General features: G+C 43.2%; 1 protein-coding gene across 2 annotated transcripts in view; it reads left to right on the top strand.

Annotated features, from left to right (window-relative positions):
• Positions 1-934: 934 nt before the first annotated feature.
• ACAD9 (acyl-CoA dehydrogenase family member 9) overlaps positions 935-19,085 on the top strand; it is a 48,074-nt gene continuing 29,923 nt past the window's right edge. Inside the window, exons 1-2 of one of the 2 annotated variants that reach the window (XM_045493980.1) lie at positions 935-1,175; positions 7,081-7,174. In XM_045493980.1, coding sequence (XP_045349936.1) covers positions 1,026-1,175; positions 7,081-7,174 — 244 coding nt within the window. In that variant the 5' untranslated portion in view covers positions 935-1,025. The remainder of the gene's footprint in view (positions 1,176-7,080; positions 7,175-19,085) is intronic. The other variant, XM_045493981.1, reaches the window with a different exon arrangement.

Consider the following 19,085-nt stretch of genomic DNA (forward strand, 5'->3'; position numbering starts at 1 on the left):
TCTGTGCCTCTAAGTAACACAGGTTGCATTAGATACTTGCAAAGATTTTGCAACCGGAAAAGTTTTTGAGCTCTTTTCCCCTGATGTTGTGTCATCAAGTCAACCTTTTATTGGGCCGGGTCGGCAAAGCACGCTGAGACCGACTGCGATTTCCCACTCTTCTCCAGGAGTTCACAGGGTGGCGGCAGAAAGCGTTTTCCAATACTGTGTCAATGCCAGAATCAGGGTACAAGCACAAACAAGAAATGTTCCTGGAGGAGGCTGACTTAAAACCACGAGAGAATGCCCACTTGCCGCGGGTCAGGCAGGCATCGCTGCGCAAGGACCTGGGGTGCCACGGGGCTGCCGGCCCTCCTCCCTGGGCCCCATCGCCTTGCCCGTGCCAAGTGTACACACCCCTTCTCGGTTCCCTCTGGAGCTTCTCTTCCTCCGCCTGCCTTTTAAGTTGCTGTTTCCCAGGGAGAGTTTTGTAACTCAGGATTATATCCAGACCCCTTTCTGGCAGAACAAGCTTTTTATTTTCCTCTTGCAAAATAAGGATATGTAACATACACGAAAGCCATGAATCAAAAGGAATCCACCATTCACTTTTTTAAAAAACATTACGCCTACTGAGCTCCCCCCCAGAGATAAACCAATACTGTAAATTCCTCCCGCCCCATTTCCTTTTCTTTCGCTATGCGGCGTCCTCAGCGCCACAACTGGCGAGAGGGAATGGGCGTCCCTGATAAGTTTCCCCCGGCTGGCAGGGACACAACCACCCACCGGCATTTGAAAACAAACACTTCGCAGCAGCCCCTCGAAGCCGAGCACGAAGCCGCCAACACGGCAACAACCCCACCCCCTGCGACCTCCCCCTCCCCGGCGGAAGGCCGCGCAAGCGCAGAGGCGGCGGGCGGGGCGGTGCAGACCGGCGGCTGGGCTCAGGCCGGTGACGTCATCCGGCGGCGCGAGTCGCGTGCACGTGACCGGGGCTTCAAAAAGGAGGCCTCCGACGCGGGGGTGGCGCGGTCGACTTCAGCAGCATGAGTGCGGTGGCGCTCCTCTTGCGCAGGGCGGCGGCGGCGCGTGCCTGCCGGGCCCTGGTGGCCTTCGCAGCGAGCCGGCGCCTGCTGCGCACTAGTCCGCCGAGCCGGGCTTTCGCCAAGGAGCTCTTCCTGGGCAAAATCGAGAAGGTAACGCCGAGCCCTGGTCGACCCTTGAGCTCTTGCCTCTCGCTTTTTGCCCTTTAGCAGAAAAGAGGGGTCGGAGTGAGTGAGAGTCCCCATACCTGGCTGACCTATATACCCGTCGGGGCGGCGGGGGTGGAGGGGCGTGCTAAAGTTCCCAAGTTCCTGAGCCCCGCTGGAACCTTTCCAGGGAAGGGGAAGAGTCCCGGGGACGGGGTCCTGAGAATCCATCTGTGGTTGTGACATATGTTCCAGCTAATTCTTGTTAGCTCAATTTGGGAAACCCTAGGCGAGGTGGTCACTCGACTCGGCGTTCTGGCCCCGGAATGTGCGGTGGTTCCTATCTGATTCCTAAAACACAGCTCAGACCCTGGCGCTCTTCTGTCCTCTTCCAGGGGCCCCTTAGCTTTCACGGCTTGAGTTCCAGCGCGTCCCTCTGTCACTCAGGCTCCCAGGCTCCCCGGCAGTCTGGCTTCAAGTTGCCTTCCCTATCCCTTCCCTTCCATAGGTCGTACAACCCTGTCAGTAGTAACAGCTACATTATCAAGCACTCACTGTCCTCTTAGGGATTTGACCTTGGTCCTTGGTCCTGTAACTTTGAGCCTCAGTGCTTTCAGCCTGAAAGTGGAGCTAGTGATGTGTGCTGTCTCACACAGATGTGTTGTAAAGTGACATTTATAGTGTGTGGAAATGCTTTGTAAACTGTCAGGTACCGTGCTGATGCAAGAGGCAGCAGGGTAGGTAATTAATGCCGGCTTCACTCACCACTTGGATTAGTCACTTCACTTTCCCGTGCCTGAGTGTGCTAATCTACAAAATAGTAAAAGTAGTACTTGCCCACTCCTAAAAGTGCAGTGTAAAGCAGACATTTGTGTCAAATGCTTTGAGGTAGGCTGAAATGTTGGCGGATACTGTATTATTTAAAGTTACTCCCTGGTGTTTTCTTTTAGACTGTTCCTCTAATCAGGCATTACAGTTGCAGAAGCTGAAATTCAGAGTGGTTTGCCCTGCTAGGAAGTACAAACCCAGGTTTTAACATTTGAGAAACCATTTTTCCCAGAACCTGGGGCCCTTGGGCACTCAGCCCTGGGATGTCATGCCTTCCAGCACATGAGTGAAAAAACCCCGAATCTTTCATGCATCTCTTTCTCGAAGCCTCTTGCACCACCTCCCCTGTCTTCACACCCCCCTGTGAACTTTGCTTCTTGTTTCACTGAGAAAGTACATACAGTCGGGTGAGAACCTCCGCCACATTTACCCCTCTTCCCCACACATGCCCATACGGTCTACGCTCTTACTGTGGACGAACTATCTACTCTTGGCAAAGACCAACCTCATCACTAGACCCCCTGCCTTCTCACCTCCTCGGGGATTCATTGATCCAGTAATTCTCTCCTTTCTCATCTACATCAGTGATTGTTTCCTCTCTGCTGCGTCTTGCCCCCATACCATTCAGGCTTCTGTCCTTAACAATCTGCTAAAACTGCTCTCCTGCAAGATCAGTGGTGACCTCCCTGTTGTCAAATCTAGTGGTGGTTTCTCATCTTACTTGATCCATCTCTGGCATTTGACACAGTTCATCACTCCTGCCTTCTAAAAAAAAAAAAAAAAAATCTCTTCTGGCTTTTCTGTTTACTTCGTTGGCTAATGCTTCTCTGTCACTTTTCCTGGTTGTTTCTTGGCTCCTTACCCTGTAAACAGTGGCCAGTCTGACTAGCCCAGTCAGAGTTGGGAATTTTTTTTTTCTTTTTGTCTAGGTTTTTAATTTTAGTTCCAGTATAGTTAACATGCGGTGTTATGTTAGTTTCAAGTGTACAATACAGTGATTCAGCAGTTCTAATCATTACTCAGTTCTCATCATGGTAAATGTACACTTTAATTCCCATCACCTGTTGTAACCATCCCCCCTACCTACCTCCCCTGTAGTAACCATCTGTTTAGTCTCTGTAGTTCAGAGTCTTTTTCTCAGTTTGCGTCTTTCTCTTGTTTCCCTTTGCTCGTTTGTTTTGTTTCTTAAATTCCACATGAATGAAATCATATGGCATTTGTCTTTCTCTGGCTTATTTCACTTAGCATAATACTCTCTAGCTCCATCCATGTTGCCAGTGGCAAGATTTCATTTTCTTATGGGTGAATAATATTTCATTGTACACATATGCCACATCTTTTTCCATTCAACTATCGATGGGCACTTGGGCTGCTTCCATAAGTTGGCCATTGTAAGTAATGCTGCAATAAATACAGGGTTGTGTGTATCTTTTTGAATTAGTGTTTTTGTATATTTTGGGTAAATCCCCAGTAGTTCGATTACTGGATTGTAGGGTGGTCCTATTTTTAACCTTTTTTTTTTTTTTTTTAAAGTAATCTCTATACCAAATGTGGGCTTGAATTCATTACCCCAAGGTCACGAGTCAGATGCTCTACCGACAGAGTCAGCCAGGCTCCCCTAACTTTTTATTTTTTTATTTATTTATTTTTTAATTACAGTATAGTTAACATAACACTGTTATATTAGTTTAAGGTGTATCTTTTTTCTTTTTTTTTAATTGAAGTATAGTTGACACACAACGTTACATTAGTTGTAGGTATACAACATAGTGATTTGACAAGTCTATATTTAGGCTCGTCACAAGTGTAGCTGCCATCTGTCACCATACAACAGTGTTAGAATACCATTGACCATGTTCCCTTTGCTGTACCTTTCATCCCTGGAAACCTATACCTCCCACTCCTCTTCACCTATTTGGCCCATTCTCGTACCTCCTTCTCTGGCACCCTTTAGTTCTCTGTATTCATGGGTGTGTTTTTCAGAGTTGGAGTTTTCTGAGACTCCGTCTGTAGACTTCTCTTTTTATCCACAATTCTTCCTTTAATCTAATTTAGTATTGTGGCTTTAAATATTGTCAATATCCTGGGGCGCCTGGGTGGCTCAGTTGGTAAGCGTCAGACTTCAGCTCAGGTCATGATCTCACGGTTCGTGAGTTTGAGCCCTGCATCGGGCTCTGTGCTGACAGCTCAGAGCCTGGAGTCTGCTTCAGATTCTGTGTCTCCCTCTCTCTCTGCTCCTACCCCACTCACACTCTCTCTTACAAAAATAAACAAACATTAAAAAAAAAATTAAATACTGTCAATATCCTGGTGACTCAGATCTATTTCTCCAGCTCAGACTTCCTGAACTCTAGGCTCTTGATCTCTGCCTTTATACTCAAAAACTCCACTTAGATGTCTAATATGCACCTCAGATTTAGCGATTTAGCATACTAAAATTGAGTTCCTGGTCTTTCCACCCAATCTTATTCCTCCCACCAGTCCTCTTTATCATAGATGGTGGGGCCTCTGTTCCACTTGTTCAGGCCAAACGCCTGGAGTCTCCTTTGATGCCTCTTATTCTCGTAATCCGCATCTAAGCCAACAGCAAATCCTGTTTTCTCTACTTTCAGGATATATTTAGAATGTGACCACTTTTAAGCCCTTCCACTGCTACTGCCCTGATTCAGGCCAACCTCCTCTCACAGCATCATTGGGGTTTGAGCAGAAACATGGCATCTGAGATGCTAAGAATCTCAGAAGAGAGAAAAACCTTCAAGATCCTCTAGGCCTGTAGCTGTCACACTGCCCGCAGTTCGACCCTTGCTATTCAAGGAAGTGTCCCAGCGGCTACTGCAGGGATCAATGGAGAGTCGAATGGGAGGCGTGTGGGTGACCTCCCCATCCCCCACCACAGCAGCTTCGCTTTTACCTGTTTTTCATATTTGGCTTCTGTAGTAGATTTATTTGTTTGTTTTTGTGGGTTTTTTTTAACTTTTTTTTTTTTTTTCTTTCAACGTTTATTTTTGGGACAGAGAGAGACAGAGCATGAACAGGGGAGGGGCAGAGAGAGAGGGAGAGACAGAATCGGAAACAGGCTCCAGGCTCTGAGCCATCAGCTCAGAGCCTGACGCGGGGCTCGAACTCACGGACAGCGAGATCGTGACCTGGCTGAAGTCGGACGCTTAACCGACTGCGCCACCCAGGCGCCCCGGTAGTAGATTTATTTGAAAAACAGGTTCCACTGCTTTAAGAATGTTAAAACTGCTAAATAGAAATTAAGCCTAACATCTATAAGGCACCCCATTAGGTTTTTGAACTTTGCTATCAGAGATCTGTTCTTAAATGCACTTGAGATCTCTTTTCCTGTAGCAGTCCTACAAATCCACATCCAAAGGGTTTTGGTTATAGGTGCGGCCAGTTAGCTCAGGCTGTTCTCTTGCTCACTGGTACCAGCACTGAATAATCTTCCTCTAGCACAGCCTAATGCACAAGGCCCACAGGAACTAATGAGGCTGTGAAGGGCCTGGGTTGAGCCTCTAGATGCTCTGCTAAGCAACCGGTTTTGTTCTGAGACGATGAAAATCTCAGTGTATTTTCCTTCTAGACCATCTTGAGGGCAGAGTAAGGGATGGCCTGGGGGTGGGGGACAGGAATTCCTTTAAGTCTGCTGTCATTTTTGGATAGGGATCCACCACAAGCCTGGAATCATGGGTCCTGAGAGGAGAGAACAGACCTGGGAGCATGTTACTAGAGCGGACAGGCTTCAGTGGCTGATGAGCCACACGAGAGGCTGGAGGGGGAAGATTGATGACTCCTCTGCTTTGAAGACCTTTCTTGAACACTTGGTGGGAGGTGCCGTGAGGAGAGGCAGGGCTCCTGGAGGCTGGCAGCCTGTGATTGGCGACCTCACTTCTCAAGTCCCAAGTACTTGTGCTGTGCTGGCAGCTGAGGGGTAGCAGGAGCCCAGAAAGCCAGAGGGCCTAAGAGCACAGCAGGAGATTTTAGGCAATATATGGTGACGACCCAGTGAGGAATCCTAGACCGGCCAGAAACATTGGGCACTTGACAGTTTGAGACAGAGACTTGAAGCTCAGCTGTTTTCCAGGCTGTGAGGCCAGAGACCAGAGCAGAGCCAGTATCTCATATGGATAATCAGTTACTTTGGGTTCCAGGATACACCTTGTCTCTTGAGAGCCTCACCTTCTGAAGTGTCCTCTGTAACAGAAGAGAAACTGACACTGAGAAAGGCCAAGTCGCACATGTAAGTGGAAGAGTCGGAGTTGAATTCAGGCTGATTTGGCTCAACCTGCAGTGGCCCTCCCTACAGGTAGCAGGTGTTATCAAACAGGAGGGATGGAGGCCGGCGTACGCAGCCGGGTGAGAACCTGGCGGGATGCGTGGCCTTGTCACCACAGTGTGTTCTTGTCGGCGTAACATTTTTGAACTCACAAAATAACCAGTGTAGAATTTTACGTATCGGTAGAGAGCTTTCCCGTCTATTCCTTTTCACAATCCTCACGACACCATTGAGTAAATACTACCTGCATGTTATGGATGGCATACGAAGAGGTGAAGGGGGTTGGCCAAGACCACCCAGTTAGCAGGCTGCAAAGCAGGGAACAAAACCCAAGGCTTTGAAGTGTTGGGGCCCTTTGCTTTGTGGGACACTCCACATAACTTGTTGCTGATTGGGAAAGCTGATCCAAATCCAGAATAAACCTGCTCAAGTTGGAGGGAGGATCTCCATGGGTGGTGGAGTCCTGCGCACAACTCCTGTTCTAGAATTTGCATTCTGACTTCTTCAGTGAGTAAGGCCCCGCCTACTGGACACAGAATCTACCAACTGTTTCCTACCTCTGCCCTTTTTTTTTTTTTTTTTTTTTGAGAGCGAAGGGGGGAGGGTGGAGCAGAGAGAGAGAGAGAGAGCATGAGAATCTCCAGCAGGCTCCACACTCCGTGCAGAATCATGGCCTGAGCCAAAAGAGTCAGAGTCCAACCAACTGAGCCACCCCGGTGCCCTGTTTCCTCCCCTTTTGACTGATATTACCACTCTGGGAGGTTGTTAACCATTAAATTTTTAGTCAATGTTTATCATTTTTAGAAAGAAGTTTTCCCATTTCCAGAAGTTAGCCAAGATGAACTTAATGAAATCAATCAGTTTGTGGGACCTGTAGAAAAATTCTTCACTGAAGAGGGTATGTATGATCTTTATTGTTACTCATTTCCATTTTAAGGATGGTTGTTTAGATATTTACATTAGAAGCAATACTCATATGGGAGCTGTCTTGAATATCATTAATCATGGGGAAATAATATCTATTGATAATATTTTGCTTTGAGAATCATCCCAGTTTATAAATGCTATTTAATTACAAGGCATCTAGTTTAGTGCTTCTCAATGTTTCTGTGATGAAGGATCACATTTCCAAACTGTTGCAGACCAACACTTTCGTAAACTATAATAAAATGAACAACTAGAAAAATGAAAAGAAAAATAACCAAAGATCTATAGAATATAAATCCATTGATCATGTGCTTGGTTGTGTGGCAGTATAAAAATGCTGTAAATGTTTTTAAAGATTTACTCTCTATTAGCTCATTAGGAACCGGGAATAGTCCGGCAGCCTGCGGAGCTCAGGTTTTGACGGCCCCAGTACAGCCTGCGGGATGCCTCCCTTAGAGCTGGCAGCCAGCCCTGGGATGGAGCTGCGGCCCCTCGGTGGACAGAGCTCTCTGGGGAGCTCAGTGATGATTCACACACAGCCGGGACTACCTCTCTAGCACTGAGGACTCCAGAGTTCTTTTTGATGTGGGTTTTCTCTAGGGACATGTGCCCTGCTAGAAGATCAAAACTGGGAAATTTAAAAATTACTGTGTTCATTTATTACTTTATTTAAAATTATGAAAAGCCCATTACATGTTAACAGAAACAATATTTTAAATGACAAGTAATATTTCCTTTTTTAAATTATTTTTTAATTTTTTTTTTTTTTTTTTTTTTTTTTGAGAGTGAGAGCGCAAGCGGGAGAAAGGGGCAGAGGGGGAGAGAGAGAGGGAGAGAGGGGTAGAATCATAAGTAGGCTCAATGCTCAGCACAGAGCCCAGTGCAGGGCTTGATCCCACGACCCTGGTTTCATGACCTGAGCCAAAATCAAGAGTTGGACACACGGGGCGCCTGGGTGGCTCAGTTGATTGAGCGTCCTTCGGCTCAGGTCACAATCTTGCAGTTCATGAGTTCGAGCCCCGTGTCGAGCTCTGTGCTGACAGCTTGGAGCCTGGAGCCTGCTTCGGATTCTGTGTCTCCCCCTCTCTCTGCCCCTCCCCTGCTCACACTCTGTCTCTTTCTCAAAGATAAACATTATTAAAAAAAAAAAAGTTGGATGCTCAACTGACTGAGCCACCCAGGTGCCCCTAATATTTAATTCCAAACAAATAAACAAACAAAAATAGGAGTGGTATGGTTTTACAGTTTTGCAGATCTTTTAAATATTTGGCTTATTGTTATATGCAACAGATATCAGAATCTAACTGGAACCAGGATCCAGCTGGATTCCCAGAACTGTTTCTGCATTTAATCTATGATATATTTCGTGTAGTCCTTGGAAAACCCCACTGTATACTCATGACAGGAATAGAATTAAAAAGGCAAAGAAAATTTTACCATTGCTAAAATAGCTTTGGCCCTGTGGACTCCCTGGAAGCATGTTAGTCCTCCCCTCTCCACCCCCCCCTACACATTTTGAGAAATTTTGTATCACTAAGTGTTGTTACGTTGCTAGTTTTAAAAGTTGCTTAGTTGTGTATAAATATCTTTTATTTAGAAACACTTCTGTTTTTGGTTTAGTGATTATCTTCTTGTATCTTTTCTTAGTTCCTTGCTCTTTTACTTAAACTTTTACTATGTGATTTGTCAGGGTTTTCATAAGCTTTATGGAGGTGTAATTTGCACATATTTAAAGTGTAATGTCTGATAAATTCTGATATATATGTACTCCCAAGGGACCATCAACATAATTACGTTAATAAACCTATCCATTACCCCTCAATATTTTCTCCTGCCCTTTTCATCCCCTCCTGTCCCCAGGCAACCAGTGATCTGATGTCTGTAGTAGATAAGTTTGCGTTTCCTTGAGTTCTGTTTAAGTGGAATTCTACATTACATATGTTTTTGTCTAGCTGCTTTCAGTATAACTTTTCAGTTTTCGTCTGTGTTGTGTGTACTAATAGTTCATCCCTTTTAATGCCACGTAGTATTTCTTTGTGTGGATATACCGTAGTTTATTCATTCACCTATTAATTGACATTCATTATGCATCCAGACTTTAGCTATCACAAAAGGTGTTGTGAGTGTTTTTCTATGAGTCTGGTGCACATATGCTCACATTTCTCTTGGGAAAATACGAAGGTGTGGAATGTCTGGATTACAAGATAGGTTCACATTTAACTTTATCCACCAAACTGTTTTCCACTGTGGTTACCACTTAACATTCCCACTAGTGGAGTATTATACTTGCCGTTGCTCCAAATTTTCACTAACACTTCATATGGTCTGTCTTCTTTTTTTTTTTTTTTTTTTTTTTTCAACGTTTATTTATTTTTGGGACAGAGCGAGACAGAGCATGAACCGGGGAGGGGCAGAGAGAGAGGGAGACACAGAATCGGAAACAGGCTCCAGGCTCTGAGCCATCAGCCCAGAGCCTGACGCGGGGCTCGAACTCACGGACCGCAAGATCGTGACCTGGCTGAAGTCGGACGCTTAACCGACTGCGCCACCCAGGCGCCCCTTTATGGTCTGTCTTCTATTTTAGCCGCTTTAGTGGGTGTCTTGTGGTAACTATTGTGGCTATACTTTTCATTTGCCTGATCACTGATAATGTTAGGCATCTTATGTGCTTACCTGCAATCTGTGTATCTTTTTTGGTGAAATGTCTTTCAGATATTTTATACATTAAAAAAAAAAATGGGATTGTCTTACTGTTGAGTTATAAGAAGTCTTTATTCTCAGTGCTAGTTTTCTGCCCAATATCTGTTTAGCAAAATTTTTCTCCTTCTAGTCTGTGGTTTGACTTTTCATTTTATCTTTTTTTTTTTTTTAATTCATTTTTTTTTTTAACTTACATCCAAGTTAGTTAGCATATAGTGCAACAGTGATTTCAGGAGTAGATTCCTTAATGCCGCTTACCCATTTGGCCCATCCCCCCTCCCCCAACTCCTCCAGTAACCCTCTGTTCTCCATATTTAAGAGTTTCTTTTGTTTTGTCCCCCTCCCTGTTTTTATATTATTTTTGCTTCCCTTCCTTTGTGTTCATCTGTTCTGTGTCTTAAAGTCCTCCTATGAGTGAAGTCATGATATTTGGCTTTCTCTGACTAATTTTGCTTAGCATAATACTCTCTAGTTCCATCCACAAAGTTGCATATGGCAAGATTTCATTCTTTTTGATTGCTGAGTAATACTCCTTTGTATATATGTACCACATCTTCTTTATCCATTCATCCATCGATGGACATTTGGGTTCTTTCCATACTTTGGCTATTGTTGAGAGTGCTGCTATAAACATGGGGGTGCATGTGCCCCTTCCAAACAGCATCCCTGTATCCCTTGCATAAATACCTAGTAGTGCAATTGCTGGGTCATAGGGTAGTTCTATTTTTAATTTTTTGAAGAACCTCCATGCTGTTTTCCAGAGTGGCTGCCCCAGTTTGTGTTCCCACCAGCAGTGCAAGAGAGATCCTCCTTCTCCGCATCCTCGCCAACATCTGTTGTTGACTGAGTTGTTAATGTTAGCCATTCTGACAGGGGTGAGGTGGTCTCTCATTGTGGTTTTGATTTGTACTTCCCTGATGATGAGTGATGTTGAGCATTTTTTCATGTGTCACTTGGCCATTTGGATGTCTTCTTTGGAGAAGTGTCTATTCCTCTCTTTTGCCCATTTCTTCACTGGATTGTTTGTTTTTTGGGTGTTGAGTTTGACAAGTTCTTTAGAGATTTTGGATACTAACCCTTTATCTGATACGTCATTTGCAAATATCTTCTCCCATTCTGTCGGTTGCCTTTTAGTTTTGCTGATTGTTTCCTTCTCTGTGCAGAAGCTTTTTATTTTGATGAGGTCCCAATAGTTCATTTTTGCTTTGGTTTCCCTTGCCTCTGGAGACGTGTTGAGTAAGAAGTTGTTGCAGCCAAGATTGGCCTGCTTTCTCCTCAAAGATTTTGATGGCTTCCTGTCTTAACATTGAGGTCTTTCATCCATTTTGAGTTTATTTTTGTTATGGTGTAAGAAAGTGATCCAGGTTTGGGTCGTCTGGGTGGCTCAGTCGGTTAAGCGGCCAACTTCGGCTCAGGTCATGATCTCACGGTCCGTGAGTTCGAGCCCCACGTTGGGCTCTGTGCTGACAGCTCAGAGCCTGGAGCCTGTTTCAGATTCTGTGTCTCCCTCTCTCTGTACCCCTCCCCTGTTCATGCTCTGTCTCTCTCTGTCTCAAAAATAAATAAATGTTAAAAAAACAAAAATTAAAAAAAAAAAAAGAAAGAAAGTGGTCTAGGTTCATTTTTCTGCATGTTGCTGCCCAGTTTTCCCAGCACCACTTGCTGAAGAGACTATCTTTATTCCATTAGATACTCCTTCCTGCTTTGTCAAAGATTAGTTGGCCATACGTTTGTGGGTCCATTTCTGGGTTCTCTGTTCTGTTGCATTGATCTGAGTGTCTGTTCTTGTGCCAGTACCATACTGTCTTGATGATTACAGCTTTGTAATACAGCTTGAAGTCTGGGATTGTGACCCCTCCTGTGTTGGTTTTCTTTTTGAAGATTGCTTTGGCTCTTTGGGGTCTTTTCTGGTTCCATACAAATTTTAGGATTGTTTGCTCTAGTTCTAGGAAGAATGCTGGTGTTATTTTGATAGGGATGGCATTGAATATGTAGATTGCTTTAGGTAGTGTTGACATTTTAACAGTATTTGTTCTTCTTATCCAGGAGCATGGAATCTTTTTCCATTTTTTTGTGTCTTCTTCAGTTTCTTTCATAAGCTTTCTATAGTTTTCAGTGTAGAGATTTTTCACCTCTTTGGTTAGATTTATTCCTAGGTATTTTATGGTTTTGGGTGCAATTGTAAATGAGATCGATTCCTTGATTTCTCTTTCTGTTGTTTCATTGTTGGTGTATAGGAATGCAACCAATTTCTGTGCATTGATTTTGTATCCTGAAACTTTCCTGAATTCATGAATCAGTCTAGCAGTTTTTTGGTGGAATCTTTTGGGTTTTCCGTATAGAGTATCTGCAAAGAGGGAAAGTTTGACCTCCTCCTGGCCGATTTGGATGCCTTTTATTCCTTTGTGTTGTCTGATTGCTGAGGCTAAGACTTCCAATACTATGTTGGATAACAATGGCAAGAGTGGACATCTCTGTCTTATTCCTGACCTTAGGGGGATAGCTCTCAGGTTTTCCCCATTGAGGATGATATTAGTATTGGGTCTTTCGTACATGGCTTTTACGATCTTGAGGTGTAATCCTTCTATCCCTACTTTCTTGAGGGTTTTTATCAAGAAAGGATGTTGTATTTTGTCAGATGCTTTCTCTGCATGTATTGAGAGGATCATATGGTTCTTGTCCTTTCTTTTATTGACGTGATGAGTCACACTGATTGTTTTGCGGATATTGAACCAGCCCTGCATCCCAGGCATAAATCCCACTTGGTCGTGGTGGATAATTTTTTAAATGTATTGTTGGATCTGGTTGGCTAATATCTTGTTGAGGATTTTTGCATCCATGTTCATCGGGGAAATTGTTGTGTAGTTCTCCTTTTTAGTGGGGTTTTGTCTGGTTTTGGAATCAAGGTAATGCTGGCCTCATAGAATAAGTTTGGAAATTTTCCTTCCATTTTTGTTTTTTGGAACAGCTTCCAAAAAATAGGTATTAACTCTTCTTTAATTGTTTGGTAGAATTTCCCTGGAAAGCCATCTGGCCCTGGACTCTTGTCTTTTGGGAGATTTTTGATTACTAATTCGATTTCTTTACTGGTTGTGGGTCTGTTCAAATTTTCTATTTCTTCCTGTTTCAGTTTTGGTAGTGTATAGGTTTCTAGGAATTTGTCCATTTCTTCCAGATTGCCCATTTTACTGGTGTATAATTGCTCATAATATTCTCTTATTATTGTTTTTATTTCTGCTGTGTTGGTTGTGATCTCTCCTCTTTCATACTTGATTTTATTTGGGTCCTTTCCTTCTTCTTTTTGATCAAACTGGCTAGTGGTTTATCAGTTTTGTTCATTCTTTCAAAGGACCAGCTTCTGGTTTCATTGATCATTTTATCTTTTTGAAGAGCAAAAGTTGGGGCACCTTGGTAGCTCAGTCGGTTAAGCATCTGACTCTTGATTTCGGCTCAGGTCATTATCTCACAGTTCATGAGATTGAGCCCCGCATTAGGCTGTGCGTTGACAGCACAGAGCCTGCCTGGGATTCTCTCTGCCCCTCCCCCCCTCTTAAAATAAATAAATAAACTTTTAAAAAGAGAATAGTATTTGTTAAGTAAAGAGCAAATGTTTTTAATAATTGATTTAAGTACAATTTTATTTTCTTTTGTAGTTCATATTTTTTTTTTGTATTTTATGTAAGAAATCTGCCAAACCTAAGGTCTTGGTGATTTCTGTCTATATTTACTTTAGAAGGCTTATATTTTTAAGTGTTAACAGTCAGATTTATGACCCTTTTCCGGTTAATTTTATATATGATGTGAGGTAAAATTTGAGGATTTTTTGCATATGACTGTCTAATTGTTGCAGCAATATTTGCTGAAAAGATTATCCTTTCCTCATTTAATTCACTTGGTACCTTTGCCAAAATCAATTGACCAGAGAATTCTGGGACAATAGCAGAGTGGTAGGAAGCACCAGGGATCTGTCTCCCCACCTGGACAACAGTGGCAGAATCTGTGTGATGTAACTGTTTTGGGAACTCTGGAGTCCATTTACTTTAGCTCTGAGCACAGCTACCCATTCCCCACCCCAGCCCCAAAGTAGTCAGCTGTGCACTTGCTCCTGGAGCAGCTTGCACTCAGCTTGTGGGAGCCAGAGGAGACAAAAACACCTTGGCCGTCAAGTATTAGGGATCTGTGCTCTGATTGCTGCTTCTGATCACAGAGATACAGACCAAAAGGCAGAGACCATTTTTTCACCTTCTCTTATTGTTGCAAACCCTTACCCCTGTAGCAAAAGTGACAGTCAGGGGATGCTGTGTCTTTTCTTGTCTCTCCCCCCCCACCCCCTTCATTTTTCTTTTTCCTCTTTTGGGAACCAGATTGAAGACCAGGACATTCAAAAGCAATCATATATACAGGGGGAATTAGAAAGTCACCACATATGCCCAGGGAAAGGCATAGACTCAGGAAGGACCTGAGAAGGCCTTAGATTTATACCTGGGGCTGATCACTGGCACTGTTTAAAAAAAAAAAAAACAAAAAAAAAAAAACAGTTTCTTAAAATCCAAACATCAAAAGTACAATCAACAAAAGCAAAAATCAACGTATGGGACTGTAGCAAACTTAAAAACTTCCACACAGCAAAAGAAACCATCACTTAAGAATTGGGAGAAAATATTTGCAAACCATATATTGGATAAGGGATTAATATCTAAAATACGTAAAGAACTCTTACAACTCAGTAGCAAACTCAGGCAATCCAATTTAAAAAAGGGCAGAGGAACTAGTCATTTTCCAGAGAAGACATACAGATGGCAAACAGGTACAAGGGGTGCCCAACATGAGTAGTCATCAGGGAAAGTCAAATCAGAAGCACACTGAAGTATCAGCTCACACCTATTAGATCAGCTGTCATCAAGAAGATGAGATAAAAGTGTTGACACAGATGTAGAGAAAAGGGAATCCGTGTACCCTTTTGATGGGAATGTGACTGTTCCCGACATCGTGGAAAACAGCATAGTGGTTCCCTGAGTGAAAATACGGGGCGCCTGAGTGGCTCGGTCATTAAGCATCTGACTTCAGCTCAGGTCATGATCTCACGGTCCAGGAGTTTGAGCCTCACATCTGGTGAGCTCAAGCCCCAACTTCTCTCTCTCTGCCCCTCACTCACTTGTGCCCTCCCCTCTCCCCCACCCAAAAAAAAGAAAGAAAAAGAAAATAGAATTATGGAGACACCTGGGTGGCTCAGTCGGTTAAGTGTCTGACTCTTGATCTCAGGTCAGGTCTTGATCTAAGGACTGTGGGTTCAAGCTCCATGCTGGGCTCTATGCTGGGCATTGAGCCTACCAAAAAAAAAAAAAAAAAAAATTACCAAAGGTTCCATCAGTTCTACCTCTGGATATATATCCAAAGAAAACAGAAAATGAAAACAGGGTATCAGAGAGATGTGCACTCCCATTTTTATTGCAGCATTAATCACAGTAGCCAAGCTGTGGAAACAACCTAAGTACCCATCAACTGATGAATAAAGTGTGAGTTATGTGCGTATATAAACACACACAAGCCTGCTGTTTGCAACAACATGGATAGACCTTGAGGATATCATGCTAGGTGAGATAAGCCAGAGAAAGACAAATACTGTAAAACATCACTTGGGGCGCCTGGGTGGCTCAGCCGGTTAAGCGGCCGACTTCAGCTCAGGTCACGATTTCGTGGTCCGTGAGTTCGAGCCCCGCGTCGGGCTCTGTGCTGACAGCTCAGAGCCTGGAGCCTGTTTCAGATTCTGTGTCTCCCTCTCTCTGACCCTCCCCTGTTCATGCTCTGTCTCTCCCTCTCTCAAAAATAAATAAAACGTGGGGCGCCTGGGTGGCGCAGTCGGTTGAGCGTCCGACTTCAGCCAGGTCACGATCTCGCGGTCCGTGAGTTCGAGCCCCGCGTCGGGCTCTGGGCTGATGGCTCAGAGCCTGGAGCCTGTTTCCTGATTCTGTGTCTCCCTCTCTCTCTGCCCCTCCCCCGTTCATGCTCTGTCTCTCTCTGTCCCAAAAATAAATAAAACGTTGAAAAAAATTTAAAAAAATATATATATAAAAAAATAAAAAATAAATAAATAAAACGTTAAAAAAAATTAAAAAAAAAAAAACAAAAAACATCACTTACATGTGGAATCTAAAAAAGCCAAGCTCCTAAAAACAGTAGCATGGTAGTTACCAGGGGCTGACGGTACAGGAGAGATGTTTAAGGATACAAATTTGCAACTACTAGATAAATAAGTCTTTAGCAGTATAGTGATTATAGACAACAAAACTGTATTATAAACCCCAAATGTGCTAAGGCATAAGGTCTTACTCCCACCACAAAAAAGAAATGAAAAATATATGATGCGATAGAAGCAGTAGCTAAGGCTACAATGGCCATCTTATTGCAATATATAAATGTATCAAATTCAACATGTGGTATCCTTAAGCTTTTAAAAAAATTTTTTTTAAAGCTTATTCATTTTTCAGAGGGACAGAACACAACAGGGGAGGGGAGAGAGAGAGGAAGACACAGAATCCAAAGCAGGCTCCAGGGTCCAAGCTGTCAGCACACAGCGCAATACCGGGGCTCAAACCCATGAACCGTGAGATCATGAACTGAGCCAAAGTTGGACACTTAACAGACTGAGCCACCCAGGTATCCCTAGTATCCTTAAATTTAGACAATGCTACATATCAAATATATTCAATTAAAAGAACAAAAAGCAGAAGCAGAAACCCTGCAAACTCTGGGGGAGAGGGAAGATCTGATTTCCAGAGTTACCACATTTTATCAGATTCACATCTCCAGTAAAAAAAAAAAAAAATCACAAGGCATACAAAGAAGCAGGAAAGAATGGCCTGTTCAAAGAAAAACAAAACAAAACCAACGAAACAGTAGAAACTGTTTCTGTAGAAGATCTGATGGAGGACCAGACTTTAAACCTGCTGTCTTAAAGATGCTCAGAGAACCCATGGTAGACATGAAGAAAGTCAAGAATGTATGAACAAAATGGAAATGCTAATAAAGAGAAAACCTGGAAAGAAACCCCTTCTTCAACTCATTTATTAGTGCTAGGAGTTTTTTGGGTAGGTCGTGGAGGATTTTCTGCATAGACAGTGGTGTTGGTGAAGGGCAGTTTGCTTTCTTTCTTTCCAGTCTGGTTTCCCTTTCTTTACTTGTTTCATCGTGGTGGCTAAAACCTCCAGTATGGTGTTGAACATAAGTAGCAAAAGCAGACTTCCTTGCCTTGTTCCTGATCTTACGGCGAGGCAGTCAGTCTTGACCGCTAGGTGTGACGTTAGTTGTGCTTTTGTCCACGCTCTGTATTAGGTTAAGGGAGGTTCCTTTCATTTCTAGTTTGCTGACCATTGTCATCATAAATTGTATCGAATTTTGTCCAGTGCTTTTTTCTACATCTCTTGAGGTGATTATTTTCTGTCTTTATGGACCTGGTAAATTGCATGTTGATTGCTCACCCACCTCACATTTCCAGGATAATTCATACTTGGTCGTGATGTTATTACGCTTTCTTACATTGTTGGGTTCAGTTTGCTAAAATTTTAAGAATGTTTGCATCTGTGTTCCTGGACATATTTGTCTGCAGTTTAATTTTCTGTGATTTTTTAAAATCAGAATAACGCTGGCCTGCCATATAGACTAAGTCAGGAAGTGTTTCCTCCTCTTAAAGTTTCTTTGAGGCCTTGTGTAAGGTTGGTGTTATTTCTTCCCTAAATATTTGGCAGAATTCAGCATTGAAGCCATTTGAGCCTTGAATTTTCTTAATGGGAAAGTTAACTAATTCAATTTCTTTAATAGATATAAGGCTATTTAGATTATATAATTCTGTGAACTTTGATGGTTCATAAATTTTAAGGAATTTATTCATTTTATCAAAGATGTTGAGCCTACTAACTTGAAGTTGTTTATAATCTTATCTCTTTATCCTCTTTTTTCTTTTTTTTTTTTAATTTTTTTTTTTCAACGTTTATTTATTTTTGGGACAGAGAGAGACAGAGCATGAATGGGGGAGGGGCAGAGAGAGAGGGAGACACAGAATCGGAAACAGGCTCCAGGCTCTGAGCCATCAGCCCAGAGCCCGATGCGGGGCTCGAACTCACGGACCGCGAGATCGTGACCTGGCTGAAGTCGGACGCTTAACCGACTGCGCCACCCAGGCGCCCCCTCTTTTTTTCTTTAAACAAATTTTTTTATGTTTATTTTTGAGAGCAAGAGAGACTGAGCATGAGTGGGAGAGGGACAGAGAGGGAGAGAAAGAGAGAGAGAGAAGAGAAGAGAGCGTGAGCAGGGGAGGGGCAGAGAGAGAGGGAGACACAGAATCCAAAGCAGGCTCCAGGCTCCGAGCTGTTTGCATGGAGCCTGACATGGGGCTCGAACTCACAACCCGTGAGATCATGACCAGAGCCAGTCAGAGGCTTAACTGACTGAGCCACCCAGGTGCCCCATTATCTCTTTATCCTCTTAAAGACTGTAGGCTTTGTGCTGATATTCCCATTGTTGATTTCTAAAAAGTGGTCCCTTGTGGTCAGAGAACATTGTATAATTTGAGTTCTCTTAGATTTATTGAAAAATTTTTATGGCCATAATATGGTCTACTTTGTGGGTGTTCTTCCATGTGCACTTGAAACAATATTCTTCCATCGTTTGGTCGAGTGCTCTATAAATGTCAATTAGGACAGATTGGCTGTTAGTGTTGTTCTAACGTATCCTTACAAATTTTTTTAGCGACTTTTTCCATCAGTTAATGAGAGAGGGATGTTGACCTTTCCGGCATGGTTGTATGTTTTTTTCCTTTTTATTTCTATCAGGTTTTTTTCATGTATTTTGAGGCTTCGGTATCAGGTGCATGAAAATTCAGGATTATTTGTCTGCTTGTTGAGTTGCTGAGTCCTTATGAAATGAAATGATCTTTTTATCCATGATGATAGCGTTTGTTCAGAAATCTACTTTGCCTGGTGTTGCTACTCCAGCTGTCCTTTTTTTTTTTTTTTTTTTTTTCTTTGCTTATTTTGAGAGAGGGAGAGCAAGCATGCATAGGGGAGAGGCAAAATGAGAACCCCAAGCAGGCTCTGCACTGCAGCACAGAGCCCGATGCAGGGCTCGATCTCACGAACCATGAGATCATGACCTGAGCTGAAATCAAGAGTCAGACACCCAGCCCG

The sequence above is a fragment of the Leopardus geoffroyi genome, chromosome A2 (genome assembly GCF_018350155.1).
Source record: "Leopardus geoffroyi isolate Oge1 chromosome A2, O.geoffroyi_Oge1_pat1.0, whole genome shotgun sequence".
Classification (NCBI taxonomy): domain Eukaryota; kingdom Metazoa; phylum Chordata; class Mammalia; order Carnivora; family Felidae; genus Leopardus; species Leopardus geoffroyi.